At 38.0% G+C, this 13,009-nt stretch overlaps 1 protein-coding gene across 1 annotated transcript in view; it reads right to left on the bottom strand.

Moving 5' to 3' along the window:
- The window catches only part of UNC79 (unc-79 homolog, NALCN channel complex subunit), a 115,552-nt gene that overhangs the window by 19,815 nt on the left and 82,728 nt on the right, over nt 1-13,009 (bottom strand). Inside the window, 4 exon segments of the mRNA XM_050897263.1 lie at nt 174-251; nt 5,523-5,627; nt 11,343-11,453; nt 12,046-12,114. Of these exon segments, the coding sequence (XP_050753220.1) occupies nt 174-251; nt 5,523-5,627; nt 11,343-11,453; nt 12,046-12,114 (363 nt within the window).

The raw sequence follows: 13,009 nt of genomic DNA, 5'->3' as shown, positions 1-13,009 counted from the left end.
ACCTTTCCAACATTAATAAAAAGGAAGAAGCATCTCGATCTCTGCCTGCAATACACCTTGCCAACCAGAAGAGAAATGAAAAGGAAAGAACATTAAAATGAAGCAAAACAAGCTGAATAAGATATATTTTTTAAAAACCAAAACTAAGAGATAGAGTTTGATTCAGTACTTACTCCAGGCATAGAGGCAATCATCTGTTTATGCAAGATCGTTGACTCAGCTAGTTTTGTTCCAGCATCTGCGCAAACAAACTAAGAAGGAATTAAAGACAAGTTATTTTTTTATTATTTTTGGAAGAACCTGAAGATGCTAATAAGTTATTCATGACTTTATTAAAATCAGTTCAGATCTCTTCTTGCTTTTATTCATGATAATTTGCCTTTAGAGCTCTCTTTCTTTATAAACAACCTAGTTAACTCACCATTATAAATGAGCTAATCTTAATGAAAAAACCCCCTGCCTTTAATGGGCTTAATTAACACATATATGCTGTGCAGGAGCAATCTGAAGAATATTATCTAATAAATCAGACTTTCTTTATGAGCAAAAATATATATCTTTGCTATTCCTTGCATATATCAAATGTTCCTCTCTCATTATAGAGTAAATCATGATAGAGGATGATAAGGCAGCATGCCACGTTCTTCGCTGTGATATTACAACACTTTCACTGAAGTTCTACAATGACGAATTATTGAACAATTTTGAAGTTGAGAACATACTGGTATGGTGTGGTATAACTTCTGCATAATACAGGCCACAAACTACAAAAATACAAGCTGTTTCTGAGAGAAGGTCAGTATCATTCTGTTACAGTAGAATATCTCTAATTGCTTTTCTTATGCTTTTATTTTCCTTGCCTTTTTTTTTCTTTTTGCTTCTTTTTACTTCCAAATCCCTTGACCCAAAATCTCCGATGTCCACATCATTCATGCATTAGACCTGCTAATACTGTTATTTAATCATTATAAGCTTCAATAATGCATTGGACACCCTGCAGATTATTTGCTTGTTCCTAAAACTTGTTGTCCTAATACTGTAGTTGCACTTGAGCAATTTCTGTCCATAGTGATGCAATGTAACTTTCTAAGAAAGAGCAGACAGAAAATAACTGTCAAACTAAGGTCTAAGCCTTAATTTTCTTTCTTGAAAATCAATACCGTGGTACCTTCACAAACTGAGACAGATATCGAGTACACAATATATTTTACAGTTGTCTGATGTATGTGTGTTAGCAGTACTTTCAATGACTGACCACTCTTCTTGAAAATATTTCCAAATATCCTTTACAGACCTAGAATTTACCTTTATACTTCCACGAGCTTTACCTTTCAATGACAGATTTCATCTGAACTCAGACTGCCTACCAAGACTTGGAAACTACTCAACCTATGTCTTGACGAAGAGTCTGTTCTTTGGGATGAATACCAGAAAAACATACCTGAGTTTAGATTAATAATCTAATTAGGTATCCTCAGACATAGGCCTGGCTCCAGTTGACTCTTCTTCTGGTTAGAATTTATTTTACACCAGAATAAGCCAAATGGAAATAAAACAGAAAGCTAACTCATATTTCAGTTGAGAGATGGCCTGGTGCTCTTCTGTACCACAGCTCTAATAATTACATGGGAAGCAAAAGAGCCTTAGGGTTATGGGCTGTATCAATCCAGTACAGTCAAGTCTTAGTTCAAACAGCAACCATGACTCTACACTTCTCTTTTAAAAGAAGGACCATTAATGGACTTAGGCAAATACATCACAGATTTTCTCCTAATGCACACTATGTCAGAAAGAGCAATGCTGATGCTGGGTCCGCTGGACAACAGATATGTTGTTTTCCTGTGTGAAGGATTTCTCAGTCAACCATTCATGTGTAGATTAGGGTTCCCTTGTACTACATCAGCTGCAAAAAAGGACCATAATTCCCTGAAGAATCTGGCTGAGTATATTTAGTATCCAACAGTGAGTTCAGTGCACTGCTACAGACATTGTACAGCACTCACCATATAAGTCAACAAAAAAACCATGCCAAAGACAAATGTTATTTATTTCAGACAATATTTTCTTTTAAGAACAATAATAATAAGCAGCAGCCAAAGCAACTTCTACTGGCTTCCTGTAAGCTTTCTACATCTTTTGTGCGGAGGAGGTTGGGTTAAATAACAGCTGTTTTTCACATATAAATTAACGTCTGACAAACTCCATTCCGTTTCTAATGAATAATTAGGCCTTGTTTAGCTTATCTTTCTCATCATCAGACTGCCAGTTCCAAGGATCCTTCCTAAAGTTGCAATGCAGTCAAAAGAAGATGGGGAAACCAAACTCAAAATGAAAAATTTCTTACATTTCCAGTCCAATTCACTGTCATTTATGTTGTCTTCCGCTACAAATACTGTAATACATTAAGACGTCACTGACAAGAGATTTAATGCCAGCCATATGTAAAGAAAAAAGGGAAGAAAGATACCCCAACACTGCAAAAAGATGAGAAATGGGCAAATAATTGCCATGCCTCTTACTATCATTGTCTGCTGAGATACAGCTGCAGAATAATGTCTAAATGGGAATGTCTGCTGACTGTAGTGCATTATCTATATACCGCAATCTGTCTATATTATACCTCCATTCATAATCAGAGTTTTTAAAATATACATTCTTATAAACATATTATATGTAAGTTTAAATCCTTCCATTCAGTAATTAGTAGATCAGATCTTCACAGAAACATAAAGTGGAACCACTAGATATACACTCATTTACATTAGCTGAAGGTCCGGCCCAAAATAGGAGTCATCTAAACAAAACAGATCAGATAAACTGAACCTTAGAGCCTGACTGACAAAGCAAATCCTAATGAGACACGAATATAATGTGAAGTCAATGGAAATCCTGAAGATGTGTGCTGGGGAAATGTGAGCAGGAGAAAAGTATTGGGAAACAAAATGCTGGGTGAAGAAGCAGTTCCTATGGAAACCCATGGAACAGCAGTATGTACATGATGGCTTTCATTTGCTAGGACAAATCAAGGAGACAGACTTTCTGTACCCTTTATCATCCAGGACACCTATGCAATGATTGGGGTGATCTGGTTAAAATTCTCATTCTTTGTAAAGTGGGATAAAGTTAACTCTCATCTTAGCACTGATGGCACCAGTGACACTGATGGCACCATCTAATCTGGATGAATGTGGGTGTAAAATGTACATTCCTAGGAATTCCTTTGTTAGTCAGCCCACGACTGATCTATCATTAAATTAAAGTGCTCCTAGCTCCTTTGTTATCTCGAACATTTTGACTGAATCTCTATATTCTGTGTGCACTGTCTGTACAGAATCTTGTATACAGGCTAACATGTCCACGGGGACACGACTGTCTTGGAAATTAAAACTGTTACTGTTTGGTGCTGTGTTAACCCTGCTATAGCTTTATGGATTCAAAACCATATAATTTGAATTAACATTGTAGTGGCTTTGTGTGGTAAAGAGGTGAACCGATCCATTCTATTAATGACACCAAAGAAAATCAAAATAGTCAGATACATACATGTTTTTACTAGTAGGTTTCTTTAATTACAACGGTGCTTAAGATGGGCTTAGTGGTTACTATGGTATTTAAATTCAAGAGGCTGTTGAATGATTCAGGCCACATACTACCGAGGGCTGCCAATTTGCACAGTCAGTGGAAGAAGCAGTCATCATGGCTCCAGTAGGCATCTATGGCAGATGCTCTGAATACAACCCCTATTCTTTACCATTGACTGCATAAAAACAGAAGCTGGCTGCTTTGGATAGCAGGAAATATGAATCACTTCATCAGCCTCTGAAAGAGAGACATCATAAAAGACACTTATATCCACATTAGGTGCTGTTGTGTAAGGTATGAATACATCCCAAAGTGAATACAGCATATGGGAATGGTGCTAGGAGGAAAACCCAGGCAATTATCATTTTATCTTTATGAGATAAAGATGATGTAAAAGAGAGTTTTGCTTACTGTGTCTATCAGGCGATTGACTCAATGTGAAGGACAAGTGTTTACCAGTTAAATCCCACTGCCAAAACTAACGTGGCATGTTTGCATTCTCAAATGAGGAATTCAGGATTAACCAGACTGTGGGATTGTCACCCTTTGGGGTAGCCATAGGACTGAGCTATACAACGGAGCAATGCAGAAAAATTGCTTTATTCTGTAATACAGGAAAAGTCAGTTCAAGTCAAACACACACCGATGCACATGGTATCAAGCTGAATCACTGCACACATAAGACAGAAAGATGTTGGTGGTTGTTAAGTGATTTGATGGTCTTGGCTGGGACCGAAAAAAGAAGTCTGGGCTTAAAAAAAAAAAGGCAAATTTCTGCTTTTTTAATTAAAATGGATTAAAAAAAATAACCTTTTACCATCGAAAGAAAAAACCCCAAGTGTTATTCTTCCCTGCCCCAACTTCTTCCCCTAACACTGATGACATAATAATTGTTTTCAGAGTTATCCTAACTGCTATATAATTTGACTTGTCAGTATTATTTCTCTGTCAACTGGCAACCACTTATTTACTATGAGTAATGTACCAGTACTCAAAAGAAAATGAGCCCATAGTAAGCTATATGAAGCTTTGACCCCATAATGGGAGGGGAAAGAGTGAATGGAGCTGTGACGCTGGGAGCATTATGAATGATCTACATAACAAAAAACGCCTTGCTTGAACCTTACGGAGTGCTGTTATGCTGGTCCCCTATCATTTAAAGTTACTAACGCATATAATGGTTAGCTCATTGTAAACAATAAGAGCCCACTACCTGTGATTAAAATTGATGGACTTCAGTAAATTGTTTTTGCGGGACAGGCTTGTGGTGCCAAACAGTGCCACATTTGGCATTTTGGAGGAAAAAACATTTTTCACAAGTTTGTATCTTACTTCCTCAGATTTTGCTGTGAAAAAGCTAGCTTAACTCCTACCTCAGCAATCCACAGAATGAAAGGAATAGAAATATTGTCTATGTATTTTTTACTGGAAAATTCCACATTAAGAGAACGGCCTTCAGGGACTGGAGACAGCTTACTGCCTGCCTGAATAGACAGAAACTGAGTTCAGGCCCATGATCAACTAGCACCCCTTCCCACACAAACTGCTTACTGGTTTTGGGGCTATGATATGAAGACATGGCAGCAGCTGGGGCAGCTGTCCCATTGGGACATGGTATGAAGCTCAATGAACTCAATCCTTATGGGTCCCAGATGTATTCTATGATTGTCAATACATCAGCAATGATGCACAGGTCATCATCATCCCGGAAAATGTGGATTCCCAATTTAGTTTCTTAAATTTTAGTGTGGGAGTCTAAATGTATGCACCTATGGTTACAAATGTAACTAGATTTTGATTCAAAAAATTCTTGCTTCCCCTGACATTGCTGATACTTTCTGCAACCATGTTGGACTTGCTCCGCACACACACCCCCCCCCACCCCTTGAATTTGGGCCGAGACAGGATCAGTATGAGGATTACATGAGAATCTCCTGTACCTGCACCAACAGCAGCAGATTCATGTCTGGTAAGGGTGACTTTAACTTGAGTGCCTGCAGTAACTCCAATATGACACTGCGCGTCAAGTAGAATTTGTCCCTTTCCTACAGCAGAAAAACACAGAATTATGAATGTCCTGAAATTCATTGAGACCCACTAGTAAACCATAAAGATACTTTTTATCTAAAAGTTTGAGAATAAAAAAGTTACAAAAGCATACTGGTTTCTCCCATCTTACAAAAAAGCAGATATCATTCATCATTTATGTAATTCTACAGACTTGATTGAACAGACATCAATGAGGGTGATTCTCCTTTGACGTTGTATCAGGCACTATATCCAAGATCTTAATATTTCACATGTGAAATGTAGATAGATTTTATAAAACAGTTATAAAGCCCAGGCATGCAGCGTAGCTTTCACTAAGTAGTTCCATATAAAGGCAAAAGGAGAAAGCAGTGAGGATTGACACAGGAGAACAAAACTGGCAATAGTATTTAGCATTATTCTTTCATTAAACCTGCCAGAAATAGCCTACATTTTTTTACTATACTTTTTTCTGTTGTCATTCCCCTTAAAATAAGGGTGCCTGCACTAAGGCAGCTTGGACATCTATTTTCATTCATTAGACTAGTAGTACTTTTCCACTTACACAATAAAAACTGTCTTGGCTATGGCTGCTACAACAGAAACATTTTAAAACATAGGGGAAAATCAGCCAGTGGAGATTAGAATACGGAAGCCTAAGAATAGAGTTGTAGAGCTGAGACAGCAAGGAGGTACAAGAGATAAGATGAGCCTACTATCTTACTTTGACATTCTCTGACTTTAGACGATAAGATAAAAATGTGGAACAAATCTATAACTTGCTATTGACCACAGCAACTCAAGAATTTTGATCAGCAGGAAGACTTACACTGAGCTCTCTTTCAAATGACCATTAGAGATGAAATAATGTTGTCTAATAAAGAGAGCATATTCAACATGTGCTTAAGATTTAAAGCCTAGTATCTTCCATCTTGTAAATCTCATGCACTTGCCTGCTCACATAAGTTAAATGTGTGGAACTTTTTACTCAGTCAGGTCCTCAGTTCCTCTGTGACATCTGTAAAATGGGATAATAATGTTTGCCTCTTCCTCAGAGGAGTCTTGTGAGGTTTAGTTAGTGATGATCACTTTGAAGGCCACCTCCAGCTGCACACAGTAGCAAGTGCAGCTAAAAGTGAAGGAGTTGGAGGAGATGAATAGCAGGAAGTGAGAGTGAGCTTTGGTTGCAGCAGACCAAGAAGCCAGTCACCAGCATTCCTCCTCAGAGAGCTGATGTCACCACATTGTATCTGCCTAGCATACCGCCAAACAAAGCTTACAGCAACAGTGCATGCCTCCCACAGCACCCACATACCTTTTAATGAAAACAGATTTTAAATATCAGCCCCTGATTTGGGAGAAGGTGCCAAAACAACGGAATGGTATGTCTCTCATGGACGTTATGATGTCACTCTATGAATCAAGACCTTACTTCAAGCTCCTAGTTTGATCTTCAATTACATTAAGTGTGCAAACAGATAACACATTTAGCTGATGGAATGGGCCCCAAACTGCAGTGGTCCTTGTCTGACTACATTGCTGCATTCTAGGCAGCTAAACTCCCAGGAAGCTAACACTCCAAAATAAAAATTAAAAAAAAAAAAAAAAAAAAATCATTCCCTTATGGGAGCAGCAAACACTGGATCAGTTCAGCTGCATTATGAAACCATTACTTGAGGGGACAAGTAGTCAAAAGTCACACATCCCACATGCATGAGTGGTGCTCTGATAAGAATAATACAATATAAGAATATCCAGGAGAGGTCAGACCAGAACAAATGTCTTCAGTAACTTATCTCCAACAAGGCCGTAAGCAGATGCAAAAAGAAGAATGAAAACAAGGCAAGCATGTATAATTCCCACTACTACTCTCCTAGCCACCAACTATTTTCAGCTCAGGGAACTTCTGAGCTCAGTGTGGTTTCTGTATAGTTCATAACTCTCAGTGGATTTCTCTTCCATGTATGTGTCCATTGACCTCTTGGACCCATGTCAACTTTTAGCGCCCACAGTACATGGCAAGGAGTCACACACTGTTGAAGAACCACTTCCCTTTACTTGCTTTGACACTGGTTCCTACAAACTTAATATATTCTTGTTCTTGTACCCCAGAAAGGCATGAAATTACCCATCCCTGTCTGGGTCACTTGTGACCTTACAGACCTCTCTCACATTCCTATCAGTTGTTGATTTTCAGATTGAAGAGCTCTAACTTAGTTGTTCTGTATGTGGAACTCATCCCACTGTTTGATCGTTCTTGTTACTGTTATCTGAACTTTCTCCAATTCTACTGTATTATGACTGGGAATGGCCAACCAGAACGGTGCACAATAATTAAGCTGCAAATAGACCCTGATTACTTGCTAGAATTCAACAGCAAGAGTGACCCTTCCCACCATCATATGCCTTCACAGTCACATACATAATGCAGTGCCATGCTCAGGCCGTTGACAATTACATCCCCTAAAACACTGGACAGAAGTTACTATCAGTGACCCACTACAGTAGCCTGCACCTACTGGAAAAGAAGAGAGGCAAAATTCTTTCAAAAGCATTCACCTATTTTACAGACTAACCTCTATGCTACACAGGATATAATTGGGCCGTAACAAATTGCTTTGTCAGAACACTGGGAAGGAAGCATAGGCTTCATGAATCCCAGCTTTCCTTGGCTCTAAGGATAATAAAATAGTGAGCTACCTCTTCCTCAAAGAAGTCTCCTATCTCACTGTCTAAACTCTTAATGTTTGTTAAGCACATGCAGTGCATAGAGATGAAGCAAAATCAAGCAAAAAGTTTTCTGACACCTGACCTCTTGCTTCCTGCACTGTAAATCAGGAGTGATGACACTGAAGTCAATAGCCCAGAGTACCCTTCCTATCAAAGTCTACTTATTTCTATAACTATGTTTATACATACTTTAAGAACTTTATATGCTGCCACAGAGCAGTAAATGGCTATTAGTTCCATGAGAATAACACCCAGGGGAGTCACATGTGTAAACCTGGTACCAAGAAGTCAAGAATACAACCCCTTTAGCCTCTGTTCAGCCAAATTAACTCTCTCGAATGTCTGTGCATCCCTATTAAAAAAAAAAAAAAAAAGCCTTGCAACCTTCAAACTGTGACTTGCCAGAGGTCTATGCGTAGAATCTGAAACTACTGAGGTTTGTTTCTAGCAGTATCTTAGGGCCCAAACTTAGTAATAAGAATAGTAAATTTGGTTCTTTAATGGAGTGGTATGCTATCCTCCAAGTAAGCCAGTATAAAGCAAAATTCTTTATTTTATCTCTGTTGCTACTACAATAATTACAAATATGGAAGATCAGCCACTTCAATATTTTTTTTAAAAATTCAATAGCAAAATCATGTCATGTCCAATTCAGTGGCATTCTGCATTTACTTAATAAAGGTCAACAGAATGCTAGCAAAAGGCTAAGTTGAGGTTCAAGCTTCTGCAGCTGTAAGAGATAAGAAAGACAAAAAGTGTCCATTTAGGACCTTAAGATACTTGAAAGGAAAACTAAAGATAAGAAGATTACAATCCACAGAAGAGATGCTACTCTCAACTGAGAGTTCCAAAGGCACTGAAAAAATCAAGTTGCTGACCTGGAACAGAAACTCAGACAAGGAAATATCAGATTGACGTGAGCCTTCAGGCTCCAAGACAAGAGAAACTGAGATAGTCCTGCCACAGGGTATTAGGAAAATGTTGGAGATAAAAAAAGATTTGGAGTGGTTGTACAGCACTGACCTCTACAAAGTGCATGTCAGAATGGCTTGGTCTTTGAAAAGACAAGAATCCTCCACAGCTTAGCTGAAAGTTGGTGTTTTGTTCCAGCCAGCACATTGAAAGTTGCAAAACAAGTAATTAAATCTGAATAGTTTCAGTGTTCACAAATTATATTTCTTCTGGAATTCACTTCTACGTGGTATTCTATCACAAACAACACTCTTACTTGGCTACAGTGATTTCCACTGTAGGGAAACACAAACAGCACAACTGATTTGGTTTTTTCTAACAGCAGTCATTAATTTGATATTTCTAATGCAAAACCATGGTCAGCTTTCAGAAATAACAAAGATAATGCAGTGCAGAGTTCCACTAAATTAAGCATTTTGTGGCTATAAATTGCAGGAGACCATTCACTAATGATTCCATTTCTGGGTCACCAGGTTGCATTAAACTAAATCAAGGAGATTTTACCAAGCGCTATAATCCAAGCTTCCTGTGTGCAATTAAGTACTCAATATATTAATAGAGCATTGAACCAGCAAGCATGCAATAAACACACGGGGTTTTTTAATACCATGGTTTTAATAAAATTTTTGTGAAATAACCGAAACTGCGGAGCATGAGGGAGTGAAACATTTCCTGTATTTCAAAATTTGCTTTAGCAGGCATACATGAAATAGTCTTATCAGACCACAAATGCAAGAGGAATGTCTTTGCTTCAGTTTTAAATGGGGCTTTTTTTGTTTCAATGAAAAAAACCCACTGTTGGACATTAAGTTAACATTTTTCTCACTTTGCCTTGCCAAAGCCTTAACTATAGATCTAACTCAAATTACTTCCAAAAGCTGGACAGTCTCTTCTGTATTCAGGATTTTTTTTCTTTCATAAACTCTTCTCTTTCAAATGAGACAAAAAAGGTATTTGCTTGCTGTAATTAAACATACTGTTAGTTTCTATTTAATGCTTCAAACCATTACATTTGGTAAAAGTTTTTCTTATTTTCTTGTGGTGCAGTTTTTCTGTGAGAGCGTCATTGCTTTTATCATTTCTTCTTCATTGTTTGTCCAGTGATATTTTAAGTCTTATCAAGACTGCAGCAACGCATGCTCCAGTTGTACATTATCAATATAAAAAAATCACGTAGCTACTTATGAAAGAACATTTCCTGAGGATTAATTACTGTTTTGACAAATGTATCGAGGATGGAAAACTGTGCACTTAGTGGCTGAAGCAACATTTTTGCTCAGTACCTTAACAATCTACATAACGGAGCATAGGGCCTTAGTAAAAGGTTTGATTGGTTTTTGTGGATGTTGTTGATGTTCAGCTTCTCACCAATAGCTACAAAAATGAACTTGGGTAATAACTGAGTGTTATTTGTACACCATAGCCTTCATCCAGGAATCTTAGAAACTTTTTAAAGGTGCACACATACTGTTCTCTTTTCTACACAGCTTACAGCCGTGCACGCCAAAGTGAGATACCTAATAGAGAGTGAAACAGGATCTAAGCTGGGAAGCTCCTAACTTGGAGTCTTCCACTTAGCTATCTGTTGCCTCCCTTCACAGCTGTGCTCTCAAAAGGCACTACCAGGAGTATTTAAGTTTTTACTGCACAAGGTATGTGGCTAAACTTGTGCTATAGGAAAGATATAACTGTACAGACATTTTAAGTAAGTCATGCATAAATACCAGATATCATCTCTACTACAGAAAAAAAATTCCAAGTCATGAAATCACACCAAAACACTTTTCTGACCAATGTTTTTGGCAGGTTCCCTTTATGTGTGTCTATACTGTGAATGTGAAACTCAGTATTATTAAAAGGCACTGAATCATGATCACTACTTGATTAGCCAAACTACATTAAAACTGTTGACATGTCTGAAACTTGACACTGATTTCATCTTTACTTACAAACATACTACTTGAGGGAAGTAGGACTTTGTCTGTCCTATTTTCAGTTGTCCCTAAAGGAAGATACAGTCTCATTGTTACCTTAGTGAAGGCTCGGTAGCACAAACCACACAGTTCCACCAGGTAGGCCAGAGTGAAGACAGCATTCTGAATTACAAAGCTTAGTAATTTTGAAAAAGGCTCCAGAAGACTCTGCAGTGACATGATTTAGAGAAATCAATAACTGGTTGCTCAGCAAAACAAAAAGCATTCCAACTCTGAAACGCCTGAAAGGAACAGTATTACTTTTAGCTCAGAGGCTATCTTGCTGGGATTTATACTGTTTTGATCGAATGGCTATTCTATCTAGCATTTGCCTTCATGCTTGTATGAGAAATTAGAAGCAAAAAGTTAGAAAATAGTTTCACCTCTGACACAGTGCTTATGAGATATATGGGATTCTGTAGTGTTTATGCAGGAAAACCTCACTGACCTCAGTGGAATGGTCCTGCAGAACTTCTATTTTTTTTTTTTTTTAAGAAAAAAAAAAGAGGAGGGGAAAAAAAAAAAGATAACATCAAATCTTTAAGAAGATATACATTCACACCCACACAGGAATATAATCCCACCCACACTTTACTGTAACCTAGATTCCAAAGCTCTTATCATTCTCCAAAGAGTATTGGACTGCACAATTTTATGCTTATATATAATACTTTCCTAGCTAGGGCATAAGAACACATTCGTAGAATAGCGCAGGCTGGCTAAATCTGAGGCAACAGAGTTTTGTCTTCTTGGAACTTACCCTGGTGGCACTAGTAGTAGGTATCTTCAACAAGCAGATCATGATTCTTAAACTAGAATCTAAAGAACACTGTGAACATATTTGAAGGCAGGAAAGGAAAAAAAAAAAAAACAAAACCCAGAGTTAGTACCTTTCTGTGCACATGTCTTGCTTTTAGTGGTAGCAGCTATGAATAAGTTATAGATTAAGCCTGAAAAATGATCCCTGATAACTGATCTTTACTTACTTTGCCTAAACTGGCTTATTCCTGAACACACAATCATACTCCTTCAGTGGTAATATACCACAGCATGGGCCTTGAGATGAGAAAATTTCACTAAAGGGTTAGTTTAGAAAAGTTAACTTTACCCCTTTTATGACAAAAATTTCCTAGAAATATATTTCTACTGTAATAAAAATGGATTGGGGAGGGGGGGGGAAAAGTGGGTTAGCAGGAGGTACGCACCATCTACCTCATTTTATATTTCTGTGGTTGCCCTGGGCTATGACATTTTCTTCCACACCCCAAGACAGGGCTGCAACTCACACCCCGTAACATCAGAATGCGCCCTGCCAATAGCTGCTCCAGATGCCCCTCTAAAGTTGTTCCTTATGGTGTAATTGATTTTTCTTCTGAGTAAATCACACAGGTTGCAGCAGTGAATTGGACTTTTCAGGGTCTAATCACTGTCTTGCCTCATCCCTGCTGCAAACATCTAGAACAGCAAAGAGTCATTTATGACCCTAGAGGAAGGAACAGGAGCTGGAAAGTTCAGGAGCAAGCAATTTTTTTACTTGTATCACTAATGATACCTCCCATGAATAAAAGGGAAATCAGAGTAAACACTCCATCTAAATGTTCTGTGAATGGCAGATATGCAGTTAGAACTATTAAAATCCAATTCATTTCTTTTTATTTATTTCAATTAGACAAGATGCAGCAGATTGGGGTGGCTAGTACGCAAAGGGAATGGTTATTGCCTGT

The sequence above is a fragment of the Gymnogyps californianus genome, chromosome 5, assembly GCF_018139145.2.
Source record: "Gymnogyps californianus isolate 813 chromosome 5, ASM1813914v2, whole genome shotgun sequence".
NCBI classification, from domain to species: Eukaryota; Metazoa; Chordata; class Aves; order Accipitriformes; family Cathartidae; genus Gymnogyps; species Gymnogyps californianus.
This window is presented reverse-complemented; position numbering and strand designations above follow the sequence as displayed.